Source organism: Leopardus geoffroyi, chromosome A2 (assembly GCF_018350155.1).
Source record: "Leopardus geoffroyi isolate Oge1 chromosome A2, O.geoffroyi_Oge1_pat1.0, whole genome shotgun sequence".
NCBI lineage: Eukaryota > Metazoa > Chordata > Mammalia > Carnivora > Felidae > Leopardus > Leopardus geoffroyi.
In genome coordinates this window covers 61,003,553-61,017,900 of record NC_059331.1, presented here as the reverse complement: position 1 = coordinate 61,017,900, position 14,348 = coordinate 61,003,553, and the positions used below count along the sequence as shown (strand labels likewise).

Genomic DNA, 14,348 nt, shown 5'->3' with positions numbered 1-14,348 from the left:
TGAGGCCCCACCATTAGTGCACCCATCTTCCACATCTCAAGGAACTGAAACACAAAGAGTTGAGAGCAGAGTACTGAGGAATGGAGGACAGAGAGAGCTAGGAGGGGGTGGTAACTGGGGTGGGGGCACAGCTCACCTAAGGCAAATGCAGCGAGAAAGGCGGTGATGACACTGCTGGCACACAGCAACTCCACCTTCACAAAGTCCAACTCCTCCCTAGACATAGCACCCAGCAGCAGGGCGGCCACAGCAGCCAGGAACCCCACAACAGTGGCCTGCACCTGTCAGGGCAGAAATCAGAAACATGAGGAAAGGTGTCTCTGACCATCATTGTTCCTCCCTGCCTTTCCCTCCGCCTCCTCTCTGACCTTGAGGTCACCCAACCTCCTTTCCTCACCCTAAAATTTGCCAACAGCCCCTCCAACCTGGAAAAAACAAACACATTGCTTCAATCCAACTCCCTTGAAAACTATTGTTTTCTTGTTCTGCAAGAAACTATTGTTTCTTGTTCTGCAACTTGTTTGATGCCATTTTCTATCACAAAATCTTCACCTCAGCCCTTGGCCAAGGGCCACCAGTCTCTTGCTCATGGCTCCTCTCACTGGTCTGGGCAAAAGTGCTCTGTAACCCCCAGCTGCTCAGACAAGCAACTTCCCCTGCAATGTGGAAATCCACGATCCACAGCTACGCCTTGGAAGTCTCTGTGCACACTCTGTCTCTCTCCCAGACTTTCCTTCCTTGGCAGTTGCCCTTCATGCTGGTGGCCCTCTTTCTCTCCATTCTTCCCCATCCCGGCTGCAATTCCCATCTCATCTCAGTGGCGTCACACCTCTGCTGCTCATGCAGGCCAGTACCATGAGGTGCCCAGATCTCAGTATCAATACTGGCATGTTATCAGTACAGTTGACCCTTGACCAACACTGGCACTAGGGGCGCCAACACTGTGTAAAGTTGAAAACCTGTGTATAACTTGTCACTCCCTCAAAACTTCACTACTAACAGCCTACTGCTGATCAGAAGCATTACCCATAACACAAACTTGATTCACACATATTTTGTATGCTATATTATATACTGTATTCTCATAATAAAGTAAGCTAGAGAAAAGAAAATTAAGAATATCATAAGGAATCATACATTTACAGTACTGTATTTATGAAAACAAATCTGCCTATAAGTGGACCCATGCAGTTCAAACCCATATTGTTCAAGGATCAACTGTAATTCAAATGTCTCAATGGAAACATGCTGTATTATTAAAGAAGCCTAAAAAAACAAAGAACTCTACCATATATATGGATGAAAATGTTCCCCAAGTTAACCCACGTGATTCCAGTGAAAGTCCCAACAAGACTTTTCATGGCACTTGACAATTTATCTTAAGTTCCACAAAGATGAGTAGATGTGCAAGAACAGCCAAGATACCTTGAGAAAAAAGATCAAGAGGGAGTTTGGCACATTCATTATCAATATTTAATTTTAAGGCTACTGTAATTAAAACAGGGTGGTACTGGCACAAAAATAGACAAATAGATCAGCAGGACAGACTGGAGTCCAGGAATACCATCAAGAATAGATGAAAATTTACATATGGAAATTTAATATGATAAAGGTGGCATTTCTAATTAGTATGGAATGGGTGGGTACTGAATAAACGGGGTAAGGAAAAGTGGATACCTAGGGGAAAAAAAAAGGATTCCTACATTATACCATTCATACACACACCCCACTAAACATAAAACCTAATGTATGAAAAGAAAAAATATAGGATGTGTTTCAGATTTTGGATTAGAGAAATACTCCTTCTGAAGATGTGTAAAATCTCTGAAGAAAAATGAAATAAGCTGTATATAAATCCAAGTATGACTTCTATGTGATACCACAAACTTCAAAGACAGAAACTGAGCATTTATAAGTAATAAAGGGTTAGTGATCAAAATCATGAAGTCCATTTTACAAAGCAATGCCAACTTTTGTTTTTTTAATGTTTATTTATTTTTGAAGGGGAGAGAGACAGAACATGAGCAGGAGAAGAGCAGAGAGAGAGGGAGACACAGAATCTGAAGCAGGATCCAGGCTCTGAGCTGTCAGCACAGAGCCTGATGTGGGGCTTGAACTCATGAACTGCAAGATCATGACCTGAGCCAAAGTCAGATGTTTAACAGACTCAGCCACCCAGGCACCCCAAGCAACGCCAACTTTTTTTTTTTTTTAACGTTTATTTATTTTTGAGAGAGAGACAGAGCATGAACGGGGGGAGGGTCAGAGAGAGGGAGACACAGAATCTGAAACAGGCTCCAGGCTCTGAGCTGTCAGCACAGAGCCCGACGTGGGGCTCGAACTCATGGACCCCGAGATGATGACCTGAGCCAAAGTTGGCCGCTTAACCGACTGAGCCACCCAGGTGCCCAGACGCCAACTTTTTAAAAAAGATAACCCAACAGAAAAATGTACAAGGAGTATAAATTGACAAGATACAGAAAAGGAAATACAAGTGGCTAAAAAGCAAACAAAAATGTGACCAGCTTCCCAAGTAATAGGAAAAAAAATTTAATCCCAATTTGAAAGTAGGTATCTTATGTCTTTGTAATTGATGTTGGTGTTCCTCTACGAAAAGGTCAGTGCCCTCTCAGTTTTGGCGGGGGTGGGTGGGGAACTCAGCAGGTGCTAAGCCCTTGTCTGTGCTTATCCAATTAATGAATCAATCAATGAGTGCATGGGTACACTATATTTATCCCCCAGACTAGGTAAAATTAAAATTTTGAAGGTTTAGGGGCACCTGGGTGGCTTAGTCGGTTAAGCATCTGACTCTTGCTTTCAGCTCAGTTCATGATCTCAAGGTTCATGGGTTCAAGTCCTGCAGTGGGCTCTGTGCCATCTATGCGGAGCCTGCTTGGGATTCTTTCTCTCCCTCCCTCCCTGCCTCTCCCCTGCTCTCTCTCTCTCTCCCTCAGAAATAAATAAACATTAAATAAATTTTTAAAAATCTAAAAGGTTGATAATATAAAATACACATTGACAAATATGTGGGAAAATACATATACATCTTACATATAGATGGTGGTAAAATTGGTACAGGAATTCTGGGAGGAAACTTGGCTACAATTTACCCATATACCTTATGATCTAGCATTTTCTCAGTACAACATTTGCACATGTGAACAAAGAACCACGTAATAATGAGAATAATGACTGGAGCTGACATTTCCTGAGTGCTATCTGCTATTCTAAGTGATTTTCATTCATTAAGTCATTCTTAAAAGTACAAGTTACAGAATTATATGTACAGCATAATACTTTTTGTGCTTAAAAAAAAAAAAAAAAACCACAGAAAGACAGGGACACCTAGCTGGCTCAGCTGGAAGAGCATGTGACTCTTGACTTTGGGTCGTGAGTTTAAGCCCCAGGTTGGGTGTAGACATTACTTAAATAAAACAATATTAAAAAAAACACAGGAAGTCATAGCATATATTGTCTATGGCCACATACACCTATATGGCAAATACAAAGTAGTTTAGAAGAATACTTTCAATGCTGGTGAGGTTATGGAGAAGCTAATAATTAAAACATTAACACTGGTGCTATTACTTAATACTAAGCACTGAAATGTTTTATAATCCTTTTTGGAAAAATCTAGATCTTTAAATTGTTCATACCTTGTGAACTTGTGGGAAGTTATCTTCAGAAATTCGTGCAAAAAGAGAACAATGTCATTGTGGTGTAATTTATTGAGCAGAAGCCTACAAACAATTTTATGTGCACCCATGTGATGAAGGTCGAATGAGGTGAGATAGGGCTGAATTTGGACAGTTTGCAATAGCCCTGCTGGACCAGCTCTTAGTGGCTGCACTTCAGTCTTACTAGTTGAGTTCCTGGGCCCCACCAGTTGTTAAAAATCACTCTTGGGTATATTTTAAATATTACTGTCGGGTGTATTTGTGATAGAATATGAAGTTGCTAAAAGTTCAATTATGAAATTTATTGGACCATGTGTGACTCAATGTTAAGCTCCTTAACAAACAGAAGAGACAAACTTATATCCATGCTATGAACCAGAATGTGCCAAGCCAGTGTCTGGCCCAGGTCAGGACTTAATGAATGTTGGTTGAGAATCAATCATGTGGAAATGTGCATGCATATGGACAAGGATTTGGAAACTTGTAGCTCAGGCACTTATTACCTGCCCCTTGCCAGCCTCTCTGTTAAGGGCATCACGAGCATCTCATTTAATCTCCAAAGCTCTTCAGCCATAGGCCATGGTCCTGGCACAGGTGACTCGGCTCAAGTGGAGAAGGCAGACATCTACACACAGAATTGCAACCAGGTCAGCTGCAGCTGCATGTGCAAGGCCCCAAAGAGTACCTGGTGTCGGGCTGGAACTGAGACCTGATTGGAACTTCATTGCCGGAAGAACAAGAAGAGACAGGACATTCCAAGGAAAGGCAACCACACACACAAAGGCAGCAGGTGTGGGGTACATGAGGCTGTGGAAGGGAAAGGACCAGACCAGGAGTACCTTTGGGCCAGGCCTACACTTTGACAAGTAGAACCAACAAAGGAGCTTCAGGAGGAGGCAGTTTGATCAGCTCTAGGATTTAGAAAAGGTCACTCAGGTGTCCAAGCAGAGGGGAGCCAGAGGGGAAGGAACCTGGGGCAATGAAGAGGTTTGATGTCAGTGATGCAGGAGACCAAGAGGCCAAGGCAAGGAAGAAAAGAAGCAGGGCTGGATTCAAATACAGCTCAGAGGCAGACTCCTCCGCGAGTGGTCATAAGGTTGAGGAGCAGAGATGCTGAAAGAGACTCGGTCTCAGGCTTGATTAATGGGAAGACTCCTCATTAGGCACAGCTACCATGATTGAGAGTTTACCACATGTGGCCAGGTGCCATGGCCTTACATGATTGAAACCTCACAACAGACCATCTTACAGATAAGGTGAGGTGATTTGCCCAAGGGTCTACCCCCAAAATGAACTTTCAACCATCAAACTCTTAGGGATTGGGGACTTCACAAGAGGTAAGTGTGAGGAGATAAGGTGATGATGCCAGATCTGGCTAAGGTGTTTCAGGGATGCTTCGGGGAGGGGCAGATGGAGATGCCCCGTAGACAGCCAGAAACAGTGGCTCTAGAACCCAGGTGAGAGGTAAAGTGGATATCCACCTACTCTGATGGACAGGGAGATACAGCTAAGCAAGTCTTGTGTGGTCTGCCCAAGGCCAACCTGTTGATAAATGACAGCCTTAACACCAGCCTGTCTGATCTTAGAGTCCAGGTGCTTTGTGCAGCCTCAGGCTGCCCCCAGCCAAAGAAGCCCAGAAGGTTCTGGATAAAACTACTTCCTCTCTTGTCCTGAGCCAATCTCTTCCCAGTCTCCCCCTGCCCTAGGCTTCCTGATTTTGTAATACTCTGAGACTCCTCAGATGAAAACTTAGCCCAATTAGGGTCTATTAGAAGGAGGTTCAAGTTTGAACAAGCATGAAACATTTAAGGGACAAAGGTGTGGGGGTTGGAGGATATCCTGCAAAAGCTGAGAAGGCCCAGGGTGAGAGGCAGGAGTGGGGCCAAGGAGGAACTTCCAGACAGGAAGAATCTCCAGAAACTATAAGCAGGATCATATGCACGAGGCAGTCAGAGGGTACACCAATTAGGATGTCAGTGACTTTGGCAAGCATAGCTTAAGTCAAGACAGTGGGAAGAGAAGGCAGTTAGCCCTGTCCATGCTATGAGAAACAGGAGTAAGTAAGTATAGGTGAATCTTTCAATAAGTCTGTCTTGGAAAGAAGGAGGTAGAGAAGCTGGAGGGAACTTGGGTTCCAAGAAGAGGCATCTACACTCCGGTGCCAGTGCCTGTAGTTGGGCTGATCCTCCAGCTGCCACATGAGTGTGGTCTGGTGGTTACAGAATGGACGAGGGGCCCATTCCCAAAGCTCAGTCTGGAGTACAGGGACAAGGGCTCACTTAGTCTTTGCTCTTCCTACCTGGAGCAGGCCTGACTGCAGATTCAAAGCAGGAAGGAGATTCATCAAATGGACAAAGGGGAGAGTCACCTGAATGAGGGCGAGGTTACTGCTGATAACTCTGTGCTGCTCTTGGGTGTCATCAATTTGTCCAGTGTTGGCCTAGGATGAAAAGAAAAGGGCAAAGGGTAAGTCTGGCTGGTCAAAAAGCCACATGAAGCCTTCCTGGAAAAGGCAATCTCTCAGGAGAGAAATCAGCAAATACCATTTCATTAACACCAGAACCAATTATTCTGCCCAACTTTCAAAACTGATGTGGGATGGGAAGGTAAGACACAAATCCCTTTGAGAATAAGATGGTGTCATGAACCATCTCTCCCATACTCGAGTATTCAAGCACACACAGAGGTAAGCGTCACCAACAATTTCAGAGCCACCTCTCAAACTCATCCATGGGCAGCAGGGGGAGGACCCCTGCTGAGAAGCTGGTTTGCATCCTCAGCTAGGTCTTCAGCTATGTTCTCCTCAGCACCTGCAATCCCTTTTCCCACTAACAGCAAGTCACATCTCAGCTGACCACTAACCTCCTCAATCTCACTTCTGCAAATCATCCCATTTAAGAAATGTTTAAGTCCTTCTTAGGATAAAAAAAACATGATCAGAAATACAATTTTCTCCTTTAAAAAATGGTAGTCGGCTTCTAATTTCATAGCATTTTACTGCAAAATTCAAGATGTAGATAAGAAAAGGTTTCAAGCAAATATACTTTTCTAGCTCCTTTGTAATTAGTTCATTATGTTCCTGAACTCCAAAGAAAAAATAAAATTCTTTTCATTTTCAAATAAGGGGAGGCTTTTCTTTTCAGCATGATGGAAACCTCAGGTGTAGCACACGCCATGGGCCGGGTGACTTTTACTTCACACAGGTAGATTAATATGCATCTTGGGAGAACCCACCGGGACAAGGGACTAAGGTGGAACAGAACACAGCTACACAGCTTGCCACACACCAAACATGCAAGGCCAACAGGCTCATTTCCCTTCTCTGCTCCATGCTATGCTGGGTGCTTGCTGGACTCAACCAGTGCATTTACTGTGTCCTATCAATCCACCAACTCTAACCCTGTACTCATCAGATAAGGGGGAGCTACCGGCCCATGACCCCTGAGTATTAATTAGAAAGGCATTCCTTCCTCAATGGCTGAACCGGAAAGGGAGTGATGCCAAGAGGTGCAGCAGGAGGACTGGAGGGCTGGGGAGCTTGCAGAACTCATACAAGTAAGGAAGGAGGAGGACCTGAGGGAAAGAAGCTGTGAGAGGGGGTGAGATGGTAAGGAAATAGGATTTCAGAGCATGTGGAATGGATGGCCCATTTTCCAGTGGGGAACAGACCAAGGCAGCAAAAGGTAGGGAAGGAAGCAGGGCAGAACCAGACTAGCAGGATAACCCACAGGGAGGGGGCACTTGGGAGCAGGTCTCCATCAAGGTAGATGGATACTGCTTTACCCTGGAATGGTGGTCCCAGAAATGTCCAGGTAAGAGCTGAAGAGACAAAGCCAGTCCAAGCACAGGCTCAGTGGCTTTTTGCTAAGAATGTAAAGAGAAAATCAGTGGGAATTTGGGACATCTATTATGGAGACTGACCTAGATTCATCTCAGTGGGAGACGTTTAGGGAGGCCCTTCCCAAATGTTCATTTGGATCACACAGACTTGAACATTTTAAAATGTCTTTTAATGTCTTACAAGTATAAATTGCTATGTGAAATCCTATGGGGTCCTATATCAGTTCTAGATTTTCTAAATCTTTTCTTATTGGCTACATCATAACAGGTTGCTTTAACGGATTCAGACCATGAAGATGACATATCCTCCGGGCACCTCTCTGGGTCTGGATTGTGCCTGGAAGGCTGACCCATATAGATGCATATACAAGCTCCCTTGCCCTGTTGCTTCTGGTTGGTTTTGGTCAGTGGGGAGTCACAGAAAGTCACTGGAGGGACAGCAAGAGTGAGGGTGGGGTATAAGCATCTCTGTGCCCTTCCCACTGCCCCAGTGGCTGCGCTCCTCCACACAGACCTGCAGCACCAGCCAGATGGCCCTTTCCTACAGCTCTCCCAGGTTCTGAGAATCATCCCTACCTCTACCCATCCTCTTGCCCCTTTCAGCTTAGACTGATCATCACTTCCTGTTATTGCCAGTCCTAGGGTGATTCACTGCCCTTTTGCAGTTTCCCATAATCCTGCCCACAATGTGGTCAACTCTTCATTAAACCCTGCTCAGCTCCCATCTGTATGTGCCATCTCTCTCCTGCCAGGATCCTGACTTATCCACTGAGTTTTATCTTCATAAGGACACTTAGCTTATTCACAATAAAAAAAACCCAATCTGTCATTATTTTGTATATTTTTCCCCAATAACAAATATACCAATTATTTTCCAATAACAAAAAAAAAAAAAAGACTTACTGGATTAAGATGGAGGACTGAATGTTTTACTATCCTTCCTAACCAAACTGAAGGATAGGGAAAGACAATCTTTTTATTTTGAATTAATTTTAGACTTCAAAGGAGTTCCAAAGTTAATATACTTTCCTATATACCCTTCACTCAGCTTCTCCTGATTTTAACACCTTATATAACCACAGGACAATTATCAACTGAGACATTAAGGCTAGTACAACTCTATTAACTAAATGACAGAACATATTCAGATGCCTCCAGTTTCTTCACTAGTGTCCTATTTCTGTCCCAGGCTGCCCATGTAGCTAGTCATCACGTCTCCTTGGTTTCTTTCAATATGTGGCAGTTCCTCACCTTTCACTGTCTTTCATGACCTTGACACTCTTGAAGAGTACTTGATTAGATATTTTGTACAATGTCTCTCAAATGGGTTTGTCTGGTGTTTCCTCATGATTACACTGAGATTATTGGGTTTTGAGGGAAATCAGGCTATAGAGGTATAGTGCTTTTCTCTTCACATGGTATCTGGAGAGCTGTCATACCAACATGGCTGATGAGATGTGGCCTTAACCTTGGTCCTTGGTTCAGGTGGTGTCTGCCAGGATTCTCCACTATAAACTTACTGTGTTTCCCTTCCAATACTCTGTTATTTACTAGTGAGTCATTAGGCCCATTCCATATTCAAGGCAAGGGAATCCAGCTTCACCTCCTAGAGAACAACACATCAAAGATTTGAGGACATCTACAAACTACTATAGTGATTCCCAAGTATTTGGGGAGATAGTTTGGGGCCAAGCAAAGACCCTATTTCTCCTTCAAGTGCCACCTACTAACTCATTAGTGGATTTTGCCTGTGATCAGTATGGTATTCTAATGGTGATTTTATATTCCTTCATTCTTTGCACATAAAATTTTCTCTGAGATACAGAGGTCCCTTCTCCCCCTCTTAAATCATTTATTTACATGGTATGATTGGACTCATGGGTATTTATTTTGTTCTTGAGGTCATAATACTATTATATTTATTTTGTCACTAACACTGCTCCCACTGTGGCCATTGGGAGCTCATTAAGGTTGTCTTTCTGACATGCACCCACATGCTGTTTAGTACTTCCTTACTTTCTGGCACTATCTGATACTCCAGGTACATCTTGTATTTTCTCTGCCCCAGTTCTAAGATGAGCCATTTTCCCAAGAATGTTGGCTTCTTTTATTGAAGAATGGTATCAGAAATCAAGACCTAGATGGCAGATGTGTTAGGTGCCACTGGGATGGTACTGCTTCTAAGTTCTGTTAGTGGGAGAGCTAGGAAATGTATGTATGGATCCTAACCCATGTATGTACACATACCCATGTCTATTGTTGTACCTATCTGCATACATATTAAAACAAATGTGAATCCATATTCATATTTCTGAGTCAAACCCAGGATCATAGGGTTCATTCTAGCATTGAGGAAATGATTTTTATTTATTTATTTAAAAAAAATTTTTTTTTCAACGTTTATTTATTTTTGGGACAGAGAGAGACAGAGCATGAACGGGGGAGGGGCAGAGAGAGAGGGAGACACAGAATCGGAAACAGGCTCCAGGCTCCGAGCCATCAGCCCAGAGCCTGACGCGGGGCTCGAACTCACGGACCGCGAGATCGTGACCTGGCTGAAGTCGGACGCTTAACCGACTGCGCCACCCAGGCGCCCCGAGGAAATGATTTTTAAAATGGACACAAGTTGTGGAAAATAAAAAGAGGTATCTATAGTTTAACACAGCTTAAGAGGGCATCCCTAAATAATGTAAAGCAGGAGTTAGGTTGGAGGAAGGACCCATAACCAAAAGGTCTACTGCACAAAGCAGAGGTAGCCCTGGGGATGATGGGAGCAGAAGGGAGCCTGGGATAACTGAAAGGGCTTTGGCCCAGAGAGCAGAGCAGGAACATCCAGAACAGTTGGCCTCTTCCCTTGTCCACCAACAATGAGACACCTGGCCATTGGGCTCTAAGCAGAAGTAGTGTGTGTGTGTGTGTGTGTGTGTGTGTGTGTGTGTGTGTGTTGGGGTTAAAAAGGCAAAGCAGTGCCCAGAGTGGCCATGATAAGATGGACAAAGAGTCTCTAGACCCATAAGCCCAGTTACTGGCACATACTTCCAGGTAACCTATTTTGACTCACCCCCCCCACACCCCAATCACTACAAGTATCCTCCTCTAAAGGACAGCATTCAGAGATTCACAGAGTAAGAGGAAAGCTAAAATAAAATGATGCTCAACCAACCAAAAAATCACTGTTCATGAAAGGAAGGTCACAATCATGAAAGAGATTCATCAGACTCAACAAATGGAAGCACAAAAATCTAAGGAAACAGTCAAAACAGGAAACTGAATAAGACTCTAGGGCAAGCAAATTAACAGATGTGGGAGAATGGTGCTTCCGTAAGTGAAAAGACAATTTTAAATTCTAGAAAGTACAAATGTGATCTCTGAATTTAAAAGAGAGGATTAAAAAAAAAAAAGACAGAAACAAACAAAAGCTCTTCATTACATGACCTCAATAACACAATGGTCAGAGAGATGGAAAGTGATTTAGTGAAATAAAACATCAAGCAGAAGTATTTCCCCAGACCAGACACAAATACAAGAAATGTGAAAAGAAAGTTAAGGAACTCAGAAGGTAGATTCAGAAGTTGCATTGTGCACCCAATAGTAGTAGTAGGGGGTAGGGGGTGGGGTGACAGAAAGAATGAATACCAAAATATTATAAGTAACAGCAGCAACAAGGTTTCCATAGAACTGAAGACAGGCATAACCCTTTAGATAGAAAAATCTAAGATATATGTAAGGTAATGAGAAAAGGCCCTTGCCAGAGACATGATGAACATAGCTGATAAAGAGAAATATACCAAAAAGTCCAGATAGAAAGGTGAACAAATAATCTAAAAGAAATTAGATTCTAAAACTAATGGGGCTTCCAGGGGGGCATGGCTGGCTCAGTCAGTAGAGCATGTAACTCTTGATATCAGAGTTGTGCATTTGAGCCCCCCAATGGGTGTAGACATTACTTAAAAATAAAATTTTATTTTTAAAAGTTATGAGGCTTCCATCAGCCACACTGACCACAAGAAGACCCTGAAAATATGCCTCAGTACTGACGGAAAATAATTGTGAACCATGCATTCTCTACCCTTCCAGGTTGGCATCCAATTGTGAAGATAAAATATTGTCATACTGCAAATGTCCAAAAAGTTCACTTCCAACAAATCCTATCTGATTACTAGAAGACACACTAAAGTAAAACAAAAAAAACAAATTTAAAAGAAAAGTGAGGGAGAATGATATCAGCAAGATGGAAGGCGAGGAAGCTCCAGGCCTCATTCCCCCCATGCAAATACCAAGTAAAACAAGAGACTGACCAAAACAGCTTTGTGAGAGCTCTAGAAACCAGTCAAGGATTTGCAAAATCAAGTGACCACTCACCAAGAAAAACCCACACTTAGAACAGTAGAAAATCCAACAGTGTCTTTGCTTATCCTTGCACCACTTCCTCCTTGGTACAGAGTAGTGCAGTGCATGGTGCCTTCCTCAGGATAGAAGGAAAACAGTGGACCAGTTTGCAACATCCTGGCCTTCCTGGAGGATACCTGAGGGTCTAGTTTCCATTTTGCTGGACTTGGAGATCAAAGGAAAAGGTGGCATAGTTTGGATATCAGTTTCCAGGCTGCTGAAACCCTGTATCTGGGGTGCTGGATACAGTACAGCTGCAGGGAATTACAGGCCCATGCATGCCTGGGGCAAAGACTATAGACGGAAAAGTACAATAAAGCATGTAAGTCCCCAAGGAGAAGCAATGCTGAGTTTTTTAGGGTAATTAAAAGGTTTTTAAAGAAAATTTTCAATGTTTATTTACTTTTGAGAGGGAGAGAGAGAACAAGCTGGACAGGGACAGAAAGAGAGGGAGACACAGAATGCAAAGCCAGCTCCAGGCTCTGACCTGTCAGCACAGAGCCTGACACAGGGCTCAAACTCACTAACCGTGAGATCATGACCTGAGCCAAAGTTGGATACTCACCCGACTGAGCCACCCAAGCGCCCAAGGTAATTAAAACATTTAATAGCAGCCATATGTGGTGAATTGGAATGGAAAAAAAAAGTGTATATACAGGCCCAGGGAAGACACATGCCCACAAAAAGCCTGAAAAGACTTTAAGACTTCACACCAGACTGACTAGTGAAGGTCCTCCCTTTCATGAGCAAGTCTGCAAAGACTGGGAGAGGTAGCTATTTTCTCAAATGCCAATTTTTCAACAAAAGATGAGAAGGCAGGGAGTGCCTGGGTAGCTCAGTTGGATAGGCATCTGACTTCAGCTCAGGTCACGATCTCATGGTAGATGAGCTTGGGCCCTCTTTGGGTGAGCACAAACCCCACTTTGGGTGAGCCCCACTTTTCTCACTCTCTTATTTAATAAAGACTTTAAAATAACTGTCTTACATATGTTCAAAGAACTAAAGGAGGACATGGATAGAGATCTAGGGAAATGATGATAACAAAATGAGAATATCTACAAAGAGAAACTTTTACAAAGGAACCAAGAAAAATATGCAGCTGGAAAATATAATCACTTAATTGAAAAATTCACTAGAGGGGTTCAATAGCAGACTCAAACAGGAAGAAGAATGAATCAGTGAATTTGAAGATAATGTCATTTGAAATTATCAAGTCTCAGAAACAACAACAAAAAAAAAATGAAGGAAAGTGAACAGAGAGCCTACAGGACTTATAGGGCACCATCAATCAGATCCATCCATCCATCCATCCATCCATCCATCCATCCATCCATCTCATGTGTTTCCCAGAAAGGGAAGAGAGACAAAAAGGGGCAGAGAGCTTATTTGAATAAATAATGGCCAAATTTCCCCAAATTTGAGGAAATCCATGCATATCCAAATGCAAAAAGGTCAACAAACCCAAGGAGGACAAACTCAAAGAGGCCCACACCAAGAAACATTATAACCAAACCACTGAAAGTCAGAGTCAAAGACATAATCTTGAAAGATACAAGAGAAAAGACTCCTTACAAATACAGGATCTTCAGTAAGATATCAGATTTCTCAGGGGAAACCATGCAGGTCAGAAGGTAGTGGGATAATGTATTTAAATATATTTTTTGCTGGAAGAAAAAATAAAATTCACCAAAAGTTCTATATACAGCAGGACTGTACTGCAAAAAAAAAAAAAAACCCACAAAAAACAAAACAAACAAACAAAAAAACAACAAAGAGAGAGAGAGAGAGAGAGAGAGAGAGAGAGAAACGAGAGCATTCCTAAATGAATAAAAGCTGAGGGAGAGTTCAATACCACTAGACCTGCCCTAGAAGAAGTCCTTCAAGCTAAAATGACAGGACTTTAGACATGCTAAAATGAGCCTCCTTTCAAGTTAAAATGAAAGGACACTCAAGACAGGAACTCAAAGCTGTATGGAAATATAAAGTTATCCAGTACAGGTAAATATTTGGATAAATATAAAAACCTGTATTATTTTAATTGTGCTTTGTAACTCCATTTTTTATTCTTTTATATAATTTAAAAAGCAAAAGCATAAAAATAATGAAACTATGCTAATGGATACTCTAATAAAAATAGATATTTTGTGACATCAGTAACATAAAATCAAGGGGTAGAAGAGGGCAGAGGTATAAAGGAGTAGACTTTTTTATGTGATTGAACTTAACTATTATCAGTTTAAAATACATTGTTGTAATTTTAGGATGCTATATGTCATCACTATGGTAATCACAAAGAAAATAACTATAGAATACAAACAAACAAAAAAACAAAACGACAAGAGAATCAAAATGTATTGCTATAAAAAATCACCTAATCATACAGAAAGACATTAAGGAAAGAAATAAGAGACAAAAATAAAGCTGTAAGACATACAGAAAACC

General features: G+C 42.3%; 1 protein-coding gene across 13 annotated transcripts in view; it reads right to left on the bottom strand.

Moving 5' to 3' along the window:
• Nucleotides 1–14,348, bottom strand: part of LOC123606126 (solute carrier family 41 member 3-like) — a 222,963-nt gene that overhangs the window by 151,562 nt on the left and 57,053 nt on the right. For all 13 annotated transcript variants that reach the window (XM_045494080.1, XM_045494085.1, XM_045494087.1 and 10 more), the window contains 2 exons: nucleotides 6,046–6,117; nucleotides 137–281 (listed from right to left, as the gene is read on the bottom strand). In XM_045494080.1, the coding sequence (XP_045350036.1) occupies nucleotides 137–281; nucleotides 6,046–6,117 (217 nt within the window). The remainder of the gene's footprint in view (nucleotides 1–136; nucleotides 282–6,045; nucleotides 6,118–14,348) is intronic.